Source organism: Tinamus guttatus, unplaced genomic scaffold (genome assembly GCF_059628265.1).
Source record: "Tinamus guttatus ecotype Peru unplaced genomic scaffold, ASM5962826v1 Tinamus_guttatus_pri_ptg000434l, whole genome shotgun sequence".
Lineage (NCBI taxonomy): Eukaryota > Metazoa > Chordata > Aves > Tinamiformes > Tinamidae > Tinamus > Tinamus guttatus.
In genome coordinates, this window is record NW_028288968.1 from 540351 (window position 1) to 561064 (window position 20714).

The window sequence follows — 20714 nt, forward strand, 5'->3', positions numbered from 1 at the left end:
GGAGCAAATATTGTCTCCAGCATGCTCATGTGACTCCCATTCATCTAAAAGCTTGTTGCATCTGCTGAGCTGTTTTAAATGATAGACTTTTTGCTTTTATATATGCAGGCTTCTGCTCTGAACAGATCTGCTATTTTGATGCTTCCTTAGTGCAAGTTGCTTTAAATGCTCCAAAATGGCATATTTAGTACTTTTCTTAAGCTTACTAAACAAGCTAGAACATACATGAGATTAAAAATTGATTTAACCTTCAGAAGTATTTTGTTAAGATAGTACTATGTATAACCTTAAACAATTAATGCAATGCTTGTTTGATATTATGCATCTTTTTCTCCTTTTCCTTTCTTCTCCAGTTCCACTCTTATCCTGGGGACCTAGCTTCAATTTTAGTATCTGGTATGTTGAACTTAATGGCATTGATGATCCAGATGTGGTCCAACCGTGCCTCAACTGGTACAGCAAGGTAGGCCTGCATTTTAGGTGCCTGTTTATTCCAAGATGTGTAGCCTCAAAAATCATGTGGAACTTCTAGAATTACGTGACCTTGTCATCAGTTAAATGTTGGCTGTTAAAGCACCAAACACATAGTTAAAATTCAAAGCAGGTTGCTGACTTTAAATCTTTTTGAATTGTATCTGCAGGTTCTGTAAAAACTCCTAAATAGACATCACAAGGAAGAAAGAGACCAATAAGTAAGGAGTACTGAGTCAAAGGAGACAAAGTTATTTTATGTAAATGTATGTGTATATAATATACACTGCGCATATGTATTTCTGGGTTATATATGCTATTTGTTGTGGGATTTTGAAAAGGACCTCTTGCTGCATATTTAAGGAGAACATACATTGATGTCCTACCTATTGTAGCTCCTTGTGCTTCTGCTCTTTCACTCTTAATATCTTTCTGTTGAATATTCTGCAGTAGAGAAGGGAGCTGGCACTTCTGGACTGTGAGATGAGATGACTTTGCCATCTGTCAGTTTGGACTGAAAGTTCAAAGGGTTCTGCACACTATTTGTAGAAATTACTTATCGAGTACAACAGATGCCCCTACTGTGGGAGGAAAGTGCACATTCACAACCAGAGTTAATTTTGTTGCTGCTTTTTGCACATAGTTTTCTTGCAACAATTCATGAGATTCATGCTGCGTTGCAGAAGAGATTTCCTTCCCAGCTGAATAAGGCTGAGTAGTAGAGAGCGTGTGTCTGCTTAGAGTTGGAAAAGGTCAAAATGGAGTGAAGTCTGGGCAAGGTAGTACTAAGACCTTCCTCATTAATTTATGGTGTTGCCAACTGCATTAAACTTTCAGTGGGATTAAAAAAAAAACCCTGTGACACTGCAGTCCAGCTCATATGTGTTGGTACCAAGTTCACGGTGGTCTTTGTGGAGGATTGAAAAGCAGCAGTAATGGTCACAGTGGAAGCTGGCAGTAGCTACTAATTTTATGGAGTGTCAATGTCCTTTGGTCTTCTGATTACAGGTGTCCACGTCTGGAAAGTCCAGGCTGCTCATGGTGTTTGCAGACTTTATCATGAGGCTGTTGAATGGGTGACTTGTCAGTTGGTCATGGGGCAAAGCATGAGCTTGAGTAATGGAACTGGGCCATTCTATGCTCCTTCCTTGACACTTATGTGCAGTGATGTTTAATCTCATTTTTGGAAGTGGTTGCTCTAGTTAAGTTAGTTGTTTATTGTTTTTCTCCACTTAAGAGCTATCTGATGATGTCAAAGCCTGTCTTGCTTGGTCATATCCTGTGCAATCAACGCTTCATGGCCAGCGTGTTTCCAGTGAAGCTTAGAAGGACTTATTTAAGGGTGCCAGCTTCATTCTTCTAAGACTTGGAGTCCTAAAGCAGCAAGGCAGAGGTTTGTTTGCAATGGTTGAGCACTGTGTGGCTCGGTTGCCGAGGTTTTGGTGAGCAGGACATACGTCCTTGATCTTCTGTCTTCCCACAGCCCTGGGAGGCTGCTGTGGCTGGAGCAGTGTAGCTGGTTGTGTGCACAGCCATATTTGAGGGGTCGCAGGAAGGTTGGTCTGAGTTGCTTCTAATTCTTTGAGGTGTTTTGGATATTTTTGTGCCTATTCCTGAAAGTCTTGAAGACCGTGGGTTTTTGAAACTGGAGAACGTGAGGGTCCTGGGAAGCCAGAGCACATCTGCACAGCCTTGACATGCCGCTACTGGACCTGAAGCAGCTGCTTGGAGCACAAGTGTGCCCACAGCAGGTCCTTGCCGTTGCACCCCAAAACCATTCCTAACTTGCGTCCATTAGTTCTCTCTTCCCTGAAGCATGAGACAAGGAGGTTATTGCAGACCAAGTCTACTCAGCTGGCCTTGCTTTGTGCTGTGTGTGTTAATCAAAACCCACTTCCCTTAAGGGATGTTCCTGGAGGTACCAGACAAGGCTTTAGACGTAGCAGGTACCTTCCTTGGTCTCCTCTTAACTGCTTCTCCCTTCCTGTCCTTTTGAACCGATTCCTTCTCGAAAGCCTTTACTACTTTGGCTTTCGTGCAGTGTGAGAGAATACTTTGTCAACCCAAAACTGACATTTTATCTGTGGTTATCCCTTTGTTTTTCATAACTGTCAGAGAAGTATTTCTAATTTGACTCCTACCTTTGATAATGTTAATATTTTAGTCTCATGCTCTGGTTATGTTTTGGAACCAAAGTGCATATTCACAGCCGCAAATCAAAAACATTTTTTGGATTGTTGTCTCTGTAAAGCTGTGTGACAGCATGTAAAATAGAGCCCTCTGTTCACTTTTTTTACCCGCCTTTTGCCTTAACATTTTTACACTTAGCTTTAGTGGTATTGCAGTGGTGCTGCTTAAATGCAGGTCTTTATATCGCATTAAGAGCAGCCAACTTGCATCCAACAGGCATTAGGTGTCTGGATTTCGTCTCATGGCTAAATTGGAGGAACTGAATATGCACAAGTTGGCTATTACTGGTGTGCAGCCATCCATTTGCTTGCTGGCCCTTTGGACAGCTAAGAGTCTAATGTGGTTTTAGACTTCAGTGATGTAAGCGACGGTGTCTTGGGTATCCCTTTGAAAGAAGGAAACATGTTTTGTTTTCCAGTTTTGCTGCAAAGCTGTGTTTCTAGCTCTGGTATTCTGTTGTCAGTCTTGCTTTTTTATCACTGCACGTCCTTGGCCTTTTCGTGTGGGCTGGGAACTGATTTTCAAAAAATGCGTAGCTCTGTCTCTTTGCAGCTGTGAAATACTGATGGATTAAGAACCAAAAATAATGCATGTGGCTGTGTTTCTCTTTAGCTCTTCCAGTTTATGAAGTTATTGCTATGCAGTCCTTTCATGAACACTCGCTTGTGTTTAATGTTAGTGTTGGTTCCAGGCTTTTGAAAGCCATGTTCATTTATTAAAATATCATAAGCTTCACTCTCAGCAGTTGGCATCCATTCAAAAATAAACCCCTTCTTGATCTGTAAATTGAGCAGTCTTGTACATGCTTCGGATGGATTTTTTTTTTTTTATATAGTATATGATAGCTGTTAAAGATGGAAGTCAGGAGGAGACTTTTTAGGTAAGGATATGGAGGTTCTGTTGAAAATATTTGAAGGTCCAAGTTACTTTTGAACTTCAGAAAAATTCACATTCCTTACATGATTTTTTTTTAGCATCTCTTATTGTACAGTGGGTCATTGGGTAGGATAACAGCACGAGCTGCAGTTCTCAATCCGGAACGTGCTCTTTTGCAGTGTTTCCGTACTGTTATTTTTGATCCAGCTTGGCTTTCTCTAGCTCTTTCTCCACGCTTTCCTGGAGTGGGGAATAGGCAGCTTTGGCCATTCTGCAGCATGAAAGTGGGGTTCAGCTGTAAGATGCGTGGAAATAATTTGAATGTAAAACTTTGGTGCAGGTCCAAATACCATCATTGCTTTGAGATCCTGGTGGGCTTGCGGCTTTTTGGCTCGCCATTCTTTTTTGCCTCTCTAGTAAAGTAGTGATGGTCATTATGAGAATTCCTGTTGTAATGTTTTCTTTTTTTTTTTTTTCTGCTTCTAGAAAAGCTGTGACCTACTTACTCTTCTAAATTATTCTGTTACATAAGAGTCATACAATCAAATTATGTAATGCTGATAGCGAAGGCTTTTTTCCTGCTTCTGTATCTTATGTAGGCCTCAAACAGCAGGACCAACCAGATGGAGAAAGAATAGCGGTTGCTTTAGAGATCTGGGCTGTTGTGCAATCTCTTTTTGTATGTTTATTAAGTTGGGTAATAGTGAGTTGTATAATTTCGATACCATTGGAAAGTAAACACTTGGATAACTTCTATTTTTTTTTTTTTTTTCTGGTAGCATTTCTGTGTAAGCTCACGAGCAATTTATGTACATTATGCATAAGAGATCCTTTCCTTTTGTCTCCAGGCAGGTTCATGGGTAGTTCCCCGTGATGCTAGTCAAAAAAAAACCTACATGTCTCATAGGTTTTCTTGTGTTCCAGTAGTACCGTGAACAGGAAGCCATTCGCCTCTGCCTAAAGCATTTTCGTCAGCACAACTACACGGAAGCTTTCGAGTCGCTGCAGAAGAAAACCAAGATCGCCCTGGAGCACCCAATGCTGACAGACCTGCACGACAAACTAGTGCTGAAGGGCGACTTCGACGCTTGCGAAGAACTGATAGAAAAAGCAGTGAACGGTAAGCGTGGCCTGTTATCCTGGGTGGCAACGTTGGAAGCTTATTTAAATGTTCATGTGCATAGAAATAGGATTGGCGTGTCCGTATATACTGTAAGTACTTTATGTGTAGTGATGCTGTCTCATCAGTCTTTGGACTTGTGAGTGTGTGCATAAGGAGACATTAAAAGCTAGTTATGAAAGCTCTTATCACCACTGCTTCTGGAGCCCCTGTTTTCCTCAAGGATGACAATATGATGTACTTAAAAGTCAAATTCCTCATTCTGGTAGCTGATAAGCTGAAGGTGGCTCTAACGCTGTCAGGAGCATCACTAGTGATGAAGAGAGCAAGGGGAGCAGGGAAGCCTAGACCATGTGCACTCTCAGTTAAAACCTGCATCACAATTTCTGGTTAGAGCTTAACACCCACCTTGTTGGTATTTTGGCCAGAGTAAATCTTCAGTTGTATTTAAGAGCGTGCTGCTTCTGCTTATAGGGGGGGAAAAAGTGTTTTAAGGATGGCTTTGAGGGTGTCAGGGTGAATGGGAGTAGAGGCTTCCTTTGCCTCCAGGGCAGGACATTAGCAGACACTTTCACTGTTACTGCTATAAATATTTTACTTTATTTGGAACAAATAAAATCAAATCTTAATATGAGGGAGATAGAGCGCAATCTATTGATAGGAAGTATAAAAACACTTCGGGGCAGGACACTTCATTTGTGTTCTGAAACCCTTGTAGTGATTTTTTGGATTCTGTAAGAACAGAGGTGTTCTTGGCTCTGGGAAGAGTTTTTTTGACTGTGTACAGTTGCTCTTTGGGAAAAGCTCATACTGGCATAGGGCATGAATTTAGTGGATGCCTGGCACCAGAGGGAGGTATATTTGTGTGTTTTATTCATTGCCATTTTTTTCCTTATTCTGGTCTAACCTGTTGCTTTCGTAATACCTTTGCACACATGCCAGCATACCTGCTGGGCAACGTCAGCACGGTTTATGTCACTAATGGATAGAATAGATAGGTAGGATAGAAATGATAGCTTTAATTTTAAAGTTCGCATTCCTTTAAAATCAGCATATCCTTGAGGAAGCTGTTAAACTGAGTGCCTAACAGGGAGTATATTGCAGCAAATTGTCAAAATGCAGCAGTGAGCACCTGTTTCCACGCGCTTTGGCTCAAGGTTTCTCAGCCGTGCAGGCAGAACAGCTTTGCTGTGCCCTGTGCTGACCTCCCCGAGCAGCTCCAGGCACCGGGATGGAGCGAGCGCCGTGTTCCTCCGCGCGCTTTCGAGCGCTCCGGAGACACTGCAGCGCCGTTGGCTGGGAATGGGGCGCGAGCAGCTCCCTGCAGTGCAGGGGCTCTCTGCAACCGGCCGCTTTCTCCTCTTGCAACAACCCTCGCTCATCCTGAGCTCCAGGAGGGAGGAAGCAGCAGCAGTTGGAGCTGATGAGTGGGGTTGCTTGAGTGTTACTCGAGTTGCTGCAGGATCTGCAGCCCTTGCAGAGGCCAGGGGGATGTGTTAAATGCTCATGATTTTTGCTAGCACGTCAGTCTGCTGCCTTGGCTGCAGCTTAATCCACCAGCACCTGGAGACCATCCTCCTTCCACTTTGTTGCAAGCAATACTCCCACATCTGGAGTATTGTGTCCAGTTCTGGGCTCCACAGTACAAGAGGGATGTGGAGCTGCTGGAGAGAGGCCAGCGCAGGGCCACAAGGATGATCAGGGGCCTGGAACATCTGCCCTATGAAGAGAGGCTGAGGGAGCTGGGCCTGTTCAGCCTGGAGAAGAGAAGGCTGAGAGGGGACCTGAGCAGTGTCTATAAGTACCTCAAGGGAGGCAGTGAGGAGGATGGTGCTGGCCTCTTCACTGGTGGCCAAGGAAAAAACTAGAGGAAATGATCGGAAACTGAAGCACTAAAAGTTCCACAGGAACTTAAGGAAAAATTTCCTGACAGTGAGGGTGACCAGAGCACTGGAACAGGCTGCCCAGAGAGGTTGTGGAGTCTCCTTCTCTGGAGATCTTCAAAACCCGCTTGGACACAGTCCTGCGCCACGTGCTCTAGGTGACCCTGCGTGTGCAGGGGGGTTGGACTAGATGACCTCTAGAGGTCCCTTCGAACCTTAAGCATTCTGTGATTCCATGATAATAGCACAAACTTTTTCTTGAATGGAATTTGAACAGCATCAAGCAAGAAATCTCATATGCCCCGAGTTAATTCCCTTAAAAATAGATTTTTTTTTCTTTTTTCTCCTTAAGCAGTGATGAAATTAGTGTATATGGTCACACTTTTTCAGGTGTTGCATGTTTTTATCTTTTAATATTTAGTACACTGAGTTTATTCAGCTCTTTTTCTCCCAGGATTTCACTTGAGTTGAGGTGCTGCTGCTGCACCTCCCCTTGTACCGTGACAGGGAAGTTACTGGTCGCAATGTAAACTTTTCCAGGGTTGGAAGTACTGGCCAAGGTTGGCGTGATAGAAAACCTGGATATTGTATTAGCTGACAAGACTACACTTCCTCCTTGTGGGTTTGAGGTGAAAAATCCTCATTGCCCAGGTCCTGAATTGTAGTTATGTCTCTTTGGAGCCTGGAGAATTCAGAATTGTTTAAGCTAATAGAGAAATACTCAGTAGTGTTTTATCAGTCGCCTTTTTTTCTTTGGGCAAATACAGAAGCAAGTATTGTATAGAAAACTTCATACTGTTTGAAGGCCCTAGGTTTTATCCTTGCTTCTGTGGCCCAGAATATGTGTGATCATCTTTATGCTGTTTCCTTTTAATTCGGCACCTAGCTAGCCAAAGTTGAATGTAGTCATACGCATTTTCCATTGCTTATCCTTAATCATTTACCTGCCTTTGAATGTATTAACTTCCCCCCAGCCATGTCCCCCTGCAATTCCGTATTGTCTTCAGCTTTTGTGGCCAGGTAAAGCTTTATCACCTTTCAACACCCTTTTGAGAGAAGTGCTACCTACCCTGAGACACTGAGGCTGTGTTTTGTGCTTGTCCTAACCTGATGGACCCATGAGCTTTTGCCACAGAAGTCCCATCCTTCTTATGGGATGGTGCTTCTCCCAGGACGTTGCACTTCTGCTGTCCGTGGACCTCCTGATGCCACCTGATAAACCAGGTTACGGCCAAGTTTCTGATATCTGACTTGCAGCTGGTTCTTCTGGTCAGGCTAGCATGGGGAAGGGGATAAGGCAACTTTCTGGTTACCACGAAAGGACCGAAGCTGCAGCTTTAAATAGCTTGTCTGTATTTCTACATGATGACTGTAGAAAGTTAGGGAGTTGAACTTATTTGATCCTTAACAACAGAATTCTTCTTGGGAGCATGGGAATGGATGTTTGCACCCTTCTGCATTTTTTATTTGCCTGTAGCAAGGCTCCTGTTTGCACAGTGCTGTCCTTGCTCTGCTCTGCATGTCTTGGGCCCCTTTGCTTGAGAGGCTCTTGTATACCCAGTGTTTTACCTTCTTGGCAGCGTTGGGTAGGCTCCATAACTTGCTACTGAATCCCTACGGTTTGAGTGTTCATAAAACTGAATGCCTAGCAGATGTGTAGCCTTCTAAAATAAAAATGAGGTAACTTTAGTCCTGTATGTTCAGTGCCCTATAGCTGGAGTATGAAGTTAATTGAGATATACAGATCCTTAAATTATTACGATCCCGAAAGTGTTCAAAGAGGGAACAGTCCCCTGATAGCTGGACGTGAATATGTGAACTTCTGATCTGATGGCTCATAGCCTTAAGGAACAAACAGAAGCAAGAGGAGGTTGATGGAGATGCAGCTCCATCTGCTCAGCGTAGAGGCTCTATTGCAGAGGCTAATGTTTGCAGCGATAGCTGTTTAAAATGTGAAATGTGACATACCCCGTGCAGCCTGTTTCCAAAGTCTTAGTCATATAGAAAAAGAGTAGGTGGTCAAGAAAGAGGGCTAGCAGAGCTCAAATCTTGTTCCTCTGCCCTGCTAATGAACGTCGTCTCCCACCTCATCACCAGTTCTTTTGAGAACCTAGTGGCAGGCAGCCACACTTTTCCCGCAGATTCTCTTGACTTGTGCATTACGCTTGGAAAATGGGCAAATGGAAACCCTGGCAGCTGCCTGACTTCCTCTCAAAAATAAAAGGTTCCCTAAATCTCAGCTGGTTCATAGACTTCGTTCAAATGCTTTGCATTTGGATTCATTCCTATAGCTTTCAGACAGCCTATATTATTGTAGGAAAATCTGCTTAATATTTCTGCAGAGGATATGCAGAGTGCAAATTACCTAATGGAACCACATACAACTAGTGTAGATGGGCAGAGCTGCTTAAAATGGGCTGAAGTTCTGATAGTTTGGTTAATTATTAGCCTCCCTGAGAGGGAGGTTTCCTCCGGCGCTGTGATTGTGTCGCTGTGTGACATATGAGTTATCTGTTGACAAGTCAGCCCCATGTGACAAACGGGATGTTTTGAGTTGCCTGCAGTGCTCGAAGGTCTGCTGAAGTTTGGGATGGGAGAGCAGCTATCTCCTCCGGGAAATTCCAGGTGGACACTTCGAGCTAAGTTACATCTTTGGTGTTTGTTGAGTTTTATTCTGAGAAAGTATAAGTACTGGCTTGTTTCCACTATAGTAGGGGTATATGCAGGGAAGAAGCTTAGCAGGGATCTGAAACCTTTGGCGAGCAGATGACAGGGCTTGCACAAAAGCAGCATTTCTCCTAATGCTTCAGAAGAAGCACAAATGCTTCTTTTGTGCAAGCCCTATCATCTGCTTATCAAAGCTTGCATTCTGCCCTAGTGTCAGGCAGGTGATGGTACAAACCCTTGCAGAGAGCTAAGAGCCAACCCTGTAGTGTGTTTTAGTTTTCCTCCTATTAAGAGAAAAATGTGAGAGAGTATTGCAGCCTTGAGGCTGGAAAATTCCATGTTTTCCCTCTGCTCCTCAGTCCTGCGGAAGTTCTTCGGGAACGGCTGGACTTGCCTCTCGGGTCACCTTTGTTTTCTGCTGCAGATTTTGTTTGGAAGGATTTTGCGGCTGTAAAAATTCAGTCTGTTTCAGGTTTTTTGTGTGCTTTTTTGATTCAAAACAAAACAAAAATAGAAAACCACTGAAATTACAGGCTAAATGTCTCTCCAAAGTTTGTCTTGCTGTTGACTGTAAAATGAGTAGATTTTAGTAATTCTGTCTAGAGATTTGTGTTATCTAAAAAGAAACTTAAGGCTTCTTAGTTGTTCATGCAAATTCAGCAAGTTACAAACATTGAGAACAAAAGTGTTTATTAATCTCTCCTCTCCAACATGTAGCTGGCTGACAAAATGAAGTTGAGTTGTCAGTCAGGTGCTTTGAGTTACCTGTTAGGTGGAATTTACTAATTTACTACTTCAGCCATTATGAACTGGATGTTGTTGCATCCAAAAGTGCCAGAGCTTGCTGTGAAAGATGTGGAAATAGGGCAATATTAAAAGTACCATCTTTGGCTGTAACCTTAAGTGTAAACATGACCATTGCAATGAGAGCCTCAGGGGCTGAGAAGAAAAGACTTCTTGAAAAATTCGCTCCTAATATTTTTTTTCTGCAGTGGATTTGAAGCGTCTTTTTAAACTACTGATTCATTGGAAAGAACCGACAGATCTGAGCATGCCTAGATCTGATCTTCAGTGTCTTGCAGAAGCTTTGGAGACTTTTCAGGCAGGTTTTGCTCAGCAGTGCAGTCCTGGCAAGTAGCACAAGCAGTGCAGGGGAATAGGTTTGGCATCAGGTGCAGAATCCACCTCGAAATCTTCCTCCTATTTTTTCTTCTCTTTTCTGTTCTCCCCTAGTGTCAGACAGGTGATGATTCAGCTACCAAAACAAGCTGCTGCTGGTTTGTAGTGCAAGTAGAATGAATGTGGAACTGCTCCCAGCAGAAAGAAACATTTCTGGGAAGCAAGCTGGATGCTTTCCAAACCACTGTCCCATGGAAGACAAGAAGCTTTATTAAAAGAAGCTGAAGGCACAGTAGGGAAGAGGAGTCCTATCTTGACAAGTGCAGCCTGTGGGTGTTGAGTATGGGAGAGAAGTTTAATCACCCTTTCGGATCATATGCGGTGTAATTCATCCTCCTGAGCTATTTATGTCCAATTATCTATTGGCTGCCATAGGGGTAAATACTGTTTTGCATTTTGTCTCGAAGACCGAGACTCTAACATTATCCAAAAGGCTGGATTTCTGTCTAGGTTTGTGGTTAGAAAAATCTGCCTGAGTCAGTATGGGTTTTCTTACAATGCATATATTTGTTCTATTTGAAGTTGGCATTTCTGAATTGGAATTCATGAAGTCTTAACTGTAAAGCCAAAATTCACTCACACGTCTTGTCCCAGATTTATAAATGCTAAAGAAGCCTGATCTAAGAACCATATTTTTAAGAAACCAAAATAAACCACTTTTTCTATGTACTTAGAACAAACTTTTGGCTTTCCTCAATTAACTAATGCTTGCATAGAGCTGATGTTTTTGGCACTAGGATAGTAGAAAGCAGAATCAGCTCTGCTTTCGCAGAATATTGAATTTGCAGAACTTGCACAGCTGAATTTATAAAGATTGGAAGCAGTCCTGCATTTTAGGACCGATTCGGCTTCTTTCTGGGGCTCTGCAGTGCCCTTAGTTACCTCCTAGACTATCACTCGAGTATCCATCTTCCCCCAGGAAATTCTTGCTGACTTGGTTAAAGCCTGGATCTTGGTCATGACAAGCTATAAGACAGCAGGAAATGCTTTAAAATCTACTCTGAGTGTTTTCTGTGTCATGTGTAACAGTTTTTAGCTTTTTGTGGATAAACAGGGACATACGCGGTAAGAAGCCCTCCTCTTCTGTCTGTGTGCCAAGCAGGGGATTTTGTATGAACAGAGGTGTTTGTAATCTGTTGAATTCATACCTCAAAGCCACTATTACCGTGGCTGGGAGAAGCAAGAAGTATATAAATATTACTTAGCTTCACTTCTACTTTTTCACTTCTATTAAAAATGCAAAGCTGTGCAAGTGTTATATGATTGGGGATTGCTGAACACATCCTATATCCTCCTTTTGACTGAACAGTGTATGTGCAATGTACTGTTTTATTTAAAAAAAAAAAAAAAAAGTCAAGTGTGTCATGACATGAGTAGTCGAACAGTTTCTTACTTACGTGAAAAATTAGGTGGTAGTTTGAGAAGACGTTTGCTAAATCCTTCCAAACTGATGTGGGCAGTCAAGGGGAGTATAAATTTCCTCTTCCAAAAATGAACCTTTCTGTGACACACTGATAACACACATTGATTAGAATTTGAAATGAACTTCTTGATGCTGAGCAGATTGTGCCATAGGTTTACAGAGGAAGCTAGGAAAGCACGTGAGGACCCTGAGCAGAGCATTAACTGGAGTTAATGCTTCTTACTTACAGAAATGCTGCGGTTGGCGTATCTGGTCAGTGACCTAATACTGTGTTTCTTCTGTTTCTCAGCTCTGAGGAGAACATAGACTATTATTTTGTCTTCCATCCAGAACTTGGTTCTTCTGTATCCTAATACTTGAACAATCTGCCATTTTTCCCTTTTCTTTTTAGATGAAGCCGTAGAGATACTATCTGGCCTAGTTTAAACTTAGCATGTACTAAAATGGTTGAATTTTACATGCACTAGCAACTTTATTCTTTGGCTTAAATAAGGAGGAGGGGTTTCATTCTTAATTAAATACATCTCACTGGGGATTTATAGACAATTGGCATGACCTGGCAGGCAAGCAGAGTAATTCTTGATTGATCTAGTAATGAATATTCCTTTTTATTTCAGTGCTCGCACATTTAGTTCATTAGCAAGTTGAACAAAATAACTGACATATACAGAGAATTTACTTAAAATGAAAGCTCTGGAGAAGAATTCAGTATTGAGTTAGACTGAAGTAACCCTCTCTGAGTGATTTTGCAGTAATGGAGGTATAAACAACCTAATTTTTGTTTTGCAGATGGGTTATTCAATCAGTACATCAGTCAGCAAGAATACAAACCTCGCTGGGGGCAGATTATCCCCAAAAGCACCAAAGGTAAGGCTATTTATAAAGATACAGCCCTAAAGTGTCTGAAGATACTGCTAGTGCTGTGATGCTGCTTTGTGAACATAGAGCAAGAGAGTGGTGCAAGAAAGCCTCCTGCAGGACAATTTTTCTGTAGTCAGTGAGAAACTTATATTCATCTTCAAAAATAATGAAATGTAGATTGATCTATAGTTGAGGAAGGAACATTTCATGGGAACACTAGCTGTAACTTCAGGCATAGCTAATCAGTTCAATAACAAGTCTAAGATCTGGAAACTAAGCTCAATTACTCGTAAAACTGCATTTAATGCATGGAATAAACTTACATCTGGAAATCTGCAGTTCAGAATGACAAGCAGCTATGCTGTTTTGGTCTATCATACTATGAATCCAAATAGTAGAATCTATTTTCAATACTTTCTATACTTTCTACCTTAAAGAAATCCCGTAACAACAGCTTTGACTATGCAGTGCAATATTAGTCATACAGCATGTCTGGGATTCAAGGTGGAAATTAATGAATGTGTCAAGTACATACCCCACATCCCTTGGGAAGTGTAATTTATGAGTAGAGGCAGACTACTCTTCCCAGCAGAATAAGTGTTGCCTTTCTAATGCGTTTCCCATGGATGAGACCTGTCCTGAATGCTTAAAAAAATGGAAGGTGTCTGGAAAGCTGTTTTAATTGGGGAGTTGGAATTCTCCTTATACAGAAGAAGAAATAATTGGTGCAGTGCTGGCTGTGCTGTGTCCATACTGCTAGCTCTTTGCTTCTATCTTGTGGGTAGGTTGCTGTTTCAGTTGAACATCCTTTCTGACTCCTCTCTCTTCAGGCAATTTGGAAGGTGGGGATAGATGGAAAGGGAAAGTAAAGATTATCTGTGTGCCCAGCATGGGGGAGGCACAGATCATAAGAATGGTTGACATTTGAGCTGACCTGGATGTTTCAGGAACTCTTAAGTTCCTTTTAGAAGTCTCTCAGAATAGCAGTATAATACTGCATTTGCTCTAGTTAGCTATAATAGCTGTGCAGTTTTATAACGCATAGACAAAATAAGAATATTGTGTAGAGAAGGTATTTTGTCAGTGTCGTAAAGAATGTTGAGCTCTTAAGTTGATAGCTTCTCTGTAATATTCAGGGGTTGCATATTTGCTTGGTTTTAATAGAAAACTCTCTGTTTCTTCAAAGGTGATGGAGAAGACAGCCGACCAGGGATGAGAGGTGGTCACCAGATGGTCATAGATGTTCAGACAGGTGAGTAGCAGTTGCTAAATTCCTTAATGAACACACAGCATAGTGGAATTTGCAAGGGTGTTCTAACTTCACAGAGTGTCTTAACTAATTTCTGGGGTAAAAACTCTACTTTTTAATAGAGCTGAATTAAGTATTTTGCTCTCAGTATCTGGAACTATGCTTCAACTGACCTTTTTACTCCTTTCTTTCCTATTAGTTCTACTTTAGACTCTAGTGTCTTAATAGCCAAAGAAGGAGACTTAAAACAGTTGCTTTTTTATTTGTTTCTGAGCAGATCCTTAGACTACAGAAGTTACAGACATTTTTTCCCTTCTGCTGCTTGCTCTGTGTTTTGGGGTAGTGCTCAAGCAATAGACCTGATGTGTTAAAACATTCCCTCTGTTTTGGCTGGAGTGGCTTCTAACTTTCGAAATAAATGTGCAACAAGCTGTATTTAAGTATAATTTATTTGACTCCTCTTACAAAAATGTTTTCTATAGCAGTTAAAAGGATGGTTCAGCTTTTCTTCCAGAGAGCCTGTGGAGAAAAGCAAAGGGAGGCAGAAGTAACAGTCTGTTTCGATCATCGTACCTCATTATTTTCTATAGTTTTATCTGTCTTTTGCGTGTCAGATTTCTCTGGTCCTTCATTCCTTACTGTTCTATTTCCTTGCTGATATCTTCTCTGGAACACAAATGGCTTCTATAAATAATGGAATTTACCAAAAAAAAAAAGGGGGGGGGGGGGCAAAAAGAAGAAAGAATCAGGGCTGTGCGTAGCAAAGAAGAGGAGAGGGTAACATTGAGAGGGTTAAACCTTTACTTTTTCCTACTGTGGTCATATGGACCAGGACTGAAGCATGTGACAAGATATTACGTTTAAGGGTAATTTGCTAAGTCATAGTGAACAAGCAAAAATTCCCCAGGAGAAGTTTAGTTTTTGGCCTTTGCCCAGACTGGAGTGACTACTTTAGAGAAAGCGCTCAAGTTATGTTGTATATGAAAGGAAACTTTTTCTTAATGGCAGAATTTTGAGATTTGCTAGAATCGAGTGCTGTCATGGGATTGCTGGTGTTTGTGTACAAAAGAAGCCATGAAACGCACCCTAGTGGCACCCTAGAGAATAAAGAGAAAGGTTGGTTGTTTCACAGGTGTTCTGGAGAGAGAAGAGGCTTCCCAACTTCAGAATGAGATTCCTTTGGACTTGCTGAGTGTAATATGTTCATGGTAGCGTGAGTCTTCATTTCCATTCCACTTGATCTCTGAAGCCCGAGTAAGCTGATTATTTTGACTTAAGTTCACTGCTTTCAACACGGCAATAAAAAGCACCATCTTCTCCTTGCACAGAATTGGCTGGAGTGCACCTATGGATGCAGAGTCATATTCTGAGAGCTGGATTTCCCTCTGTCAAATCACCTCTTTCTTGCTGCAGAGTTACCCACTGGTAACAGAATAACCCGAAGAGAGGTTTTGCTCTGGAGTGTTTGGAGAGTTGTACGTAGTTTTGCTTCCAAGCCCACTGAGGCCTGTAAAAGCCCATATATTTCTGAGATTTGTTCTTGCTATTTGATTTGGCTTATGAGCCAGCCAGGACAGTTCCTCGAACTGTTTGTGTTCTTGAAACTTGCTGTTGCTGACAGCTTGAATTTTCCTTTCAAGTGTAGGTATCACTTAATGAGACGAGGAATCTGGCCAGTTGTGTGAGTATGTGTTTTACAAATTGGAGCTAGTCTTCCTGGCTAGCTTTGAGCAAATCCAGTGTTAATGGAAAAAAAAAAGAACAGCAGTGTACAGTTTTCCCAAAGGCAATTCCCTTCTTTACCCACACGCTTCTTGTTTTCTCAGAAGTCTCTGGAAGCTGAAGAAAAACTAGTTCATTTTGCATCTCTTTTTGAAAGGGTGAAGTCCTCTCAAAAATGAGTATTTTCCTCAAATTCCATGTTTTAGAGAAGAAGTAGAACTCCATAATTGGAGTTGTTGAGAAGTCCTGAAGTTCTGTATTGTATAGAATACTCTTGGAAGCAAGTTAATATTCAGTGTGCAAATGTGCTGTAGATGTAATTATAAGCACTTCTGCTTTTTGATTGACTTCCAGTAAATGATAACCAATTATTACTAGTTTCAAGAAGGTGAGTTCATTTTTACTAAATTTGGTAATAGTACTAAGCCTGCTGGGTGCATGTGTTCAGTGTCAGAAGAGAGGCTTTGGGTTGGTAAGTAGTTGAACTGCTTATCACTAATAGTGAGCTGAGTGACTGGCTCTGTGTTTCAGTGTCAGATACAACGTGGTTTAATTTGGTCCAAGCTACTTCTCAATATGTCTTATCTTCTAATGAGGGTCGGTTTAGAGTAACCAAAAGAACCATTATGGCTTCTTTGCCAAACAGTGACCTGTGGGGTAGCTCATTTCCATCTGATCACATTCACGTGCTCTGTAGTTACTGCACTTGACCTAACATCTAAGTGTAGTATCTTTATGGACTTTGGAGTGCTTGAGTGTGTTGAAGGGGAGGTATAAACCTTTGGGGATACAACGCTGGGAATATAGCCAGAGATCTTCCCAAATCAAAAACTTGAAGAATTTGAGAATTACTAATTCTCAAAATATCTTCCTCGTTTTTAATCATATTGATGCTCCAACTGGAATGACTGTTGAGTTGCAGAATTTACTGTGCACGTAGAGAAATACTTAAGAGGCTTTCTTAGTATCAATTGGGATACCACTGTTATGTACTTAGTCTTTTATATTCTAAATAAAAATCAAATACTTAGATTATTTCCCCCTTTTCCTGCAAGTTGAGCATATCTTATGTAGCTTTCTGCATGGGAAGCAAGAATATTTTCTGCCCTTGTTTAGGAGGAGGGAAGTAGGAGGAAATATTTTTAGGTAGTTCTAACAAAAAAGCACAGATTAAACAAACAAACAAAAAACAAGCCCTCAAAATGCCAATAGTGAAAACATCTCAAAAGGTACATGAGGATATTAAGTGCTCTAAACATCAGTCATGAAAAAAACTATACTACTTACGTATTTACTATACTGCTACATATTTGCGTAGGTCCCCTGAGATTTTTGTGGGGAATCTGTTAGTAATGGCCGAGCAACCTTACGGCTTTTGTCTGAATTTCTCAGCCACGGCAAGTGAAATATTTTTCTAAAGGAAATATTAGTGCAGTGGTCTTCATGAAAGTGTTACCTCTGTTCAGTCAGCAAAGAAAATAAGTTGTAATTTTGGAGGTATGTTATTTTGTGTTTCCTTCTGTGGTGAGGCATTCTGCTTAATTCATTGTATTAGATGAGAACAAAGTCTGGGAGCTGAGTGAAGTGGGAGATTCAAAGCAGGGGGCACAGGGGAGATGCTGGAGTTGGCTCAGAGGAAGCAGAGTTAAGATGAAAAAGATGGAGCGAGTGAAAGCAGCAAAGACTTGAAGCAAGTCGCTGTTTTGCCTGAGGAAAACACTTCTATCCATAAGATATTTTATTCAAAGATAGGACTTGTATACAAGATGAAGAGATCTCTGAAACAAAACACAGATGGCTTTTAGGGCTCCAAAATGCAAACAGCTGCTGCATGCTGGAGGTTATTCAACTTTAGAGCGCCTTCACGTTAGGGAGGAAGACGTATCTGCATTCTGTGCCTACCGAGAGCAGCCCCAGCCTGAACAACTTTGCATTTAGCCACCATCTGCGCCGAATTGTGATCCGGAAACTGAGTGGGGTGATGCTTCAAGCAAATTTGAGGTCTGGCTTTGTAGCTGTGCTCCAAGTGCTCTTCGCAAAGTGCAAACTTCAGCTTGGAGATAGCTTTAAAATGTGGTTATGACAAGATGCTGCCCTTTCACAGAAGACTTTTTAGGTCTTTTACACCTAGGTGTTCTGCTTCGGAGAGAAAGGTGGTCTTAGGCTGGTGAAGGGACCCTGAATCTCAGTGCTCACCTTAATAGGCAGGATCAGTAGCAGGTAGGACCTCTTGAAGCTCCTGTCAAGAACAGAGAACTCGCATAAGAAGAGGAGTACAAGAGGAAGCAGAGCTGTCGTGCAGGGGTTGGGAACTTGTCACGGGGAGATCTTGACCTGGTCATGCTCCTGTGCGATGTGGGTGGTGGAAGAAGCTGAGCATCTGCAGCTGTAGATTCTTATGCAAAGAGTGACTCCTGTTTCTCTGTTTGGCTTTTGAAGGAGTTGGGGGTTCACGTTTATCTGCAAGAGTTGTTTTTATTTATTTATTTTCTCCTGAAGTTTTTTGGGAGTCTGAATCTTCTCTTATGGCCTCATTTTGGGCTGCGTTAGCTACAGTATGGCCAGCAGATTAGGGAAATTTCCTCTGTCTGGTACTTGTTGAGACCGCATCTGGAATACTGTGTCCATTTTCAGTTCCCTGCTGCATCAAGGATGTTGCTGAACTAAGCGAGTCCCAGTGGAGGGCCACCAAGAGGGCAGAGGGCTGCAGCGTGTAATTTTTCAAGGAGACACTCAAGAAGGGTGCATTCCTTAGGAAAGGCCAAGAGGAACTTATACTACAGCTCTATAGCAAGGGGTGTGGAGAAGGAGGAGTCAGGCCCTTCCTGGAGGGCCAGAAGGAAAAGATGAGGGGCAGTGAGCACAAATTGGAGATTCCAGTGAGAAATGAAGAAAAAGAAATGGTAATGAAGATGGCCAGTCATTGAAACAAGGATTCAGAAGAAGGAGAGTTCTCCATCCTGGGAGACAGTCAAAGCTGAGATGTGCAACATGCCCTGGCTCTTAAGTTAGCTCCACTGTGAGATGCTGGGGAGGGAATGGGCATGCCTGTTGGACCAGATGATCATCTAGAGGCTAAATTAACTCTTGTTCTAGCAGACGTGAAATTGGTACTTGACCAAATTGCTTGGTTCGATATGTCACTGGAGATGGAACGTATCCATTTCACCGGTGTTGTGTTAGAAGAAGACTTCCATGGGGATGCCCCAGGAGATCAAACATCCTTCATCCGCCCAGCGTTGCGAGTTTGCTGTGCTGCATTCTGCTGGTGTAGACCAATGCCCGAATGCTACCAAGGACTTCACTGTGCAGAGAGCATAGAGTTAACAGGAGCAGGAAAAAATGTCAGAACATGTCCTAGATGCCAGTCTAGGCTCAGGTTGATGAGAAATGTTTTTCTTTTCCGTGTATGCTCTGTAATACTTTGAGGAGTGCAGTGGCATCTTCTAGTCCTTTGGACAGTAAGGGAATAAAAGAGTTTTCACATTATAGAAACATTTTTGACTGAGCAAGCAATTTAGAAATATTCATAGAACATATTCAAATTGTTTTGAATACACATTCAAAAATAAACATAGTGGAGGTGAAGATAAGATGGCTGGGGGAGAAATTTGATTTCCGAAATGCAGCTGGTGAAAGCTATGGAAAAAATGGAAGGGCTTTCATGTTTGTCTTGCTGCCCCACAGGTAGAATTGAAAATTCCTCCTGGCTGCCCCTAAAGGAGAACAAGGAACTTAATTCCCTGTTTCTGCTAAGATGGAAATAATTATATCAATGTGAGGCTCCTGTGCCCCTCAAGCTTCCCACTCCTGCCTGAAAGTTGGGAGTCCATCCCCTCTGTCTGCTGCCTCCTTAGAGCATGTTGTTTACTGATATGTTGTTTAGCTGTTGCAGCAATATCCAAGAATGCCGGAGTTATGGACCCCAGAGCCCATTGTGCTTGGAGCTTGGCTTGCAGGGTGGAAAAAATAGCCCTTCCTCCAAAAAAATACATGGAAAAAATAACGCGGGAGATGTGAAATGAGCTGGGAATTGGAGTAATTTTACCTAAACCATGGGAAAACAATGGCAAGCTTTAGAAGAACTATGAAAAAGACATTTTCATGACTTTATTGGCAACTGATGCGTTAGTATTTTGAGAAAAGTTTTTGTATTTTTAAAGGAACTTTATATAGAGATATGGTAATGTTGAAAAATTGAAAACGTTATTTTTTCTAGGTCTATATAATGATGGAGTTTTATCTTTCACCTAGGCTACAGTTCGGTACCAGCATTAAAAATAAACTTGGCACCCTGTTCGTGTACACTTGTGTAGTCGTCGTTCCTCTGAAACTCTAGGGATGCAGTTCACATTGAGTGTATGGTTCTGCCTCTTTTGGAGTGCTTACATGCAGTCTAATTCTGTCAGCTTGATTTAGGTAACTTTTTTAAATCTGAGTTTTCCTCAGATTCATTCAGGTTTGCTATTAAATTTCATCTCGGACAAAGCCTTTACAGGCAGGCATGACATTTTGGCAAGAACCCAATAGGATACTTAGGCAGTGCCAAATCTTTTATTTTCCTCAGCTATCAATGAAGCTGTTGTGGTAATGTGGGTTTTGTGAGCTGTGAGAATTTATGAGCACAAAGGGACCTGCTCTTTGCAGGGAACACTGGGAGCCCTGAGTCCAGGAGGAAGGGTAATTAAAGTTAATGAACCAGGGTAACCTTTCCATGGTGATGCCCACCATCCTGATGGTAGGTAAGGGTCGGGGATTATTCCCGTTTTCAAATCACACTTCTAACTCTGCTCTTTAATTGGTATTGGCTTAAAAAATGGCCACTGCCCTCATAATACAACCGGTTTATGGACTCTAAGGACATTTTTCCAAACTTTGGAAGTTTGCAGTGGCTTGTTCTTCTTGGACTTGACATAGTGTTGCATTTTAATGTAGTCTAAAAGTAAAGTTGTTTTAGGCGTTTTAGACAAGTAGTTGTTTTCTAGAATGGAAGCAACTTAGGTACCTCTGCATGGCAGAACAGAGACCTCTCCTTCCTTGTACCCTTCCCGAGTTCAGTTCCATCAGAGTGAC

General features: G+C 41.8%; 1 protein-coding gene across 1 annotated transcript in view; it reads left to right on the plus strand.

Annotated features, from left to right (window-relative positions):
- Window positions 1–20714, plus strand: part of MKLN1 (muskelin 1) — a 90622-nt gene that overhangs the window by 28495 nt on the left and 41413 nt on the right. Inside the window, exons 5-8 of the mRNA XM_088531808.1 lie at window positions 354–463; window positions 4465–4657; window positions 12599–12676; window positions 13857–13922. Of these exons, the coding sequence (XP_088387934.1) occupies window positions 354–463; window positions 4465–4657; window positions 12599–12676; window positions 13857–13922 (447 nt within the window). The remainder of the gene's footprint in view (window positions 1–353; window positions 464–4464; window positions 4658–12598; window positions 12677–13856; window positions 13923–20714) is intronic.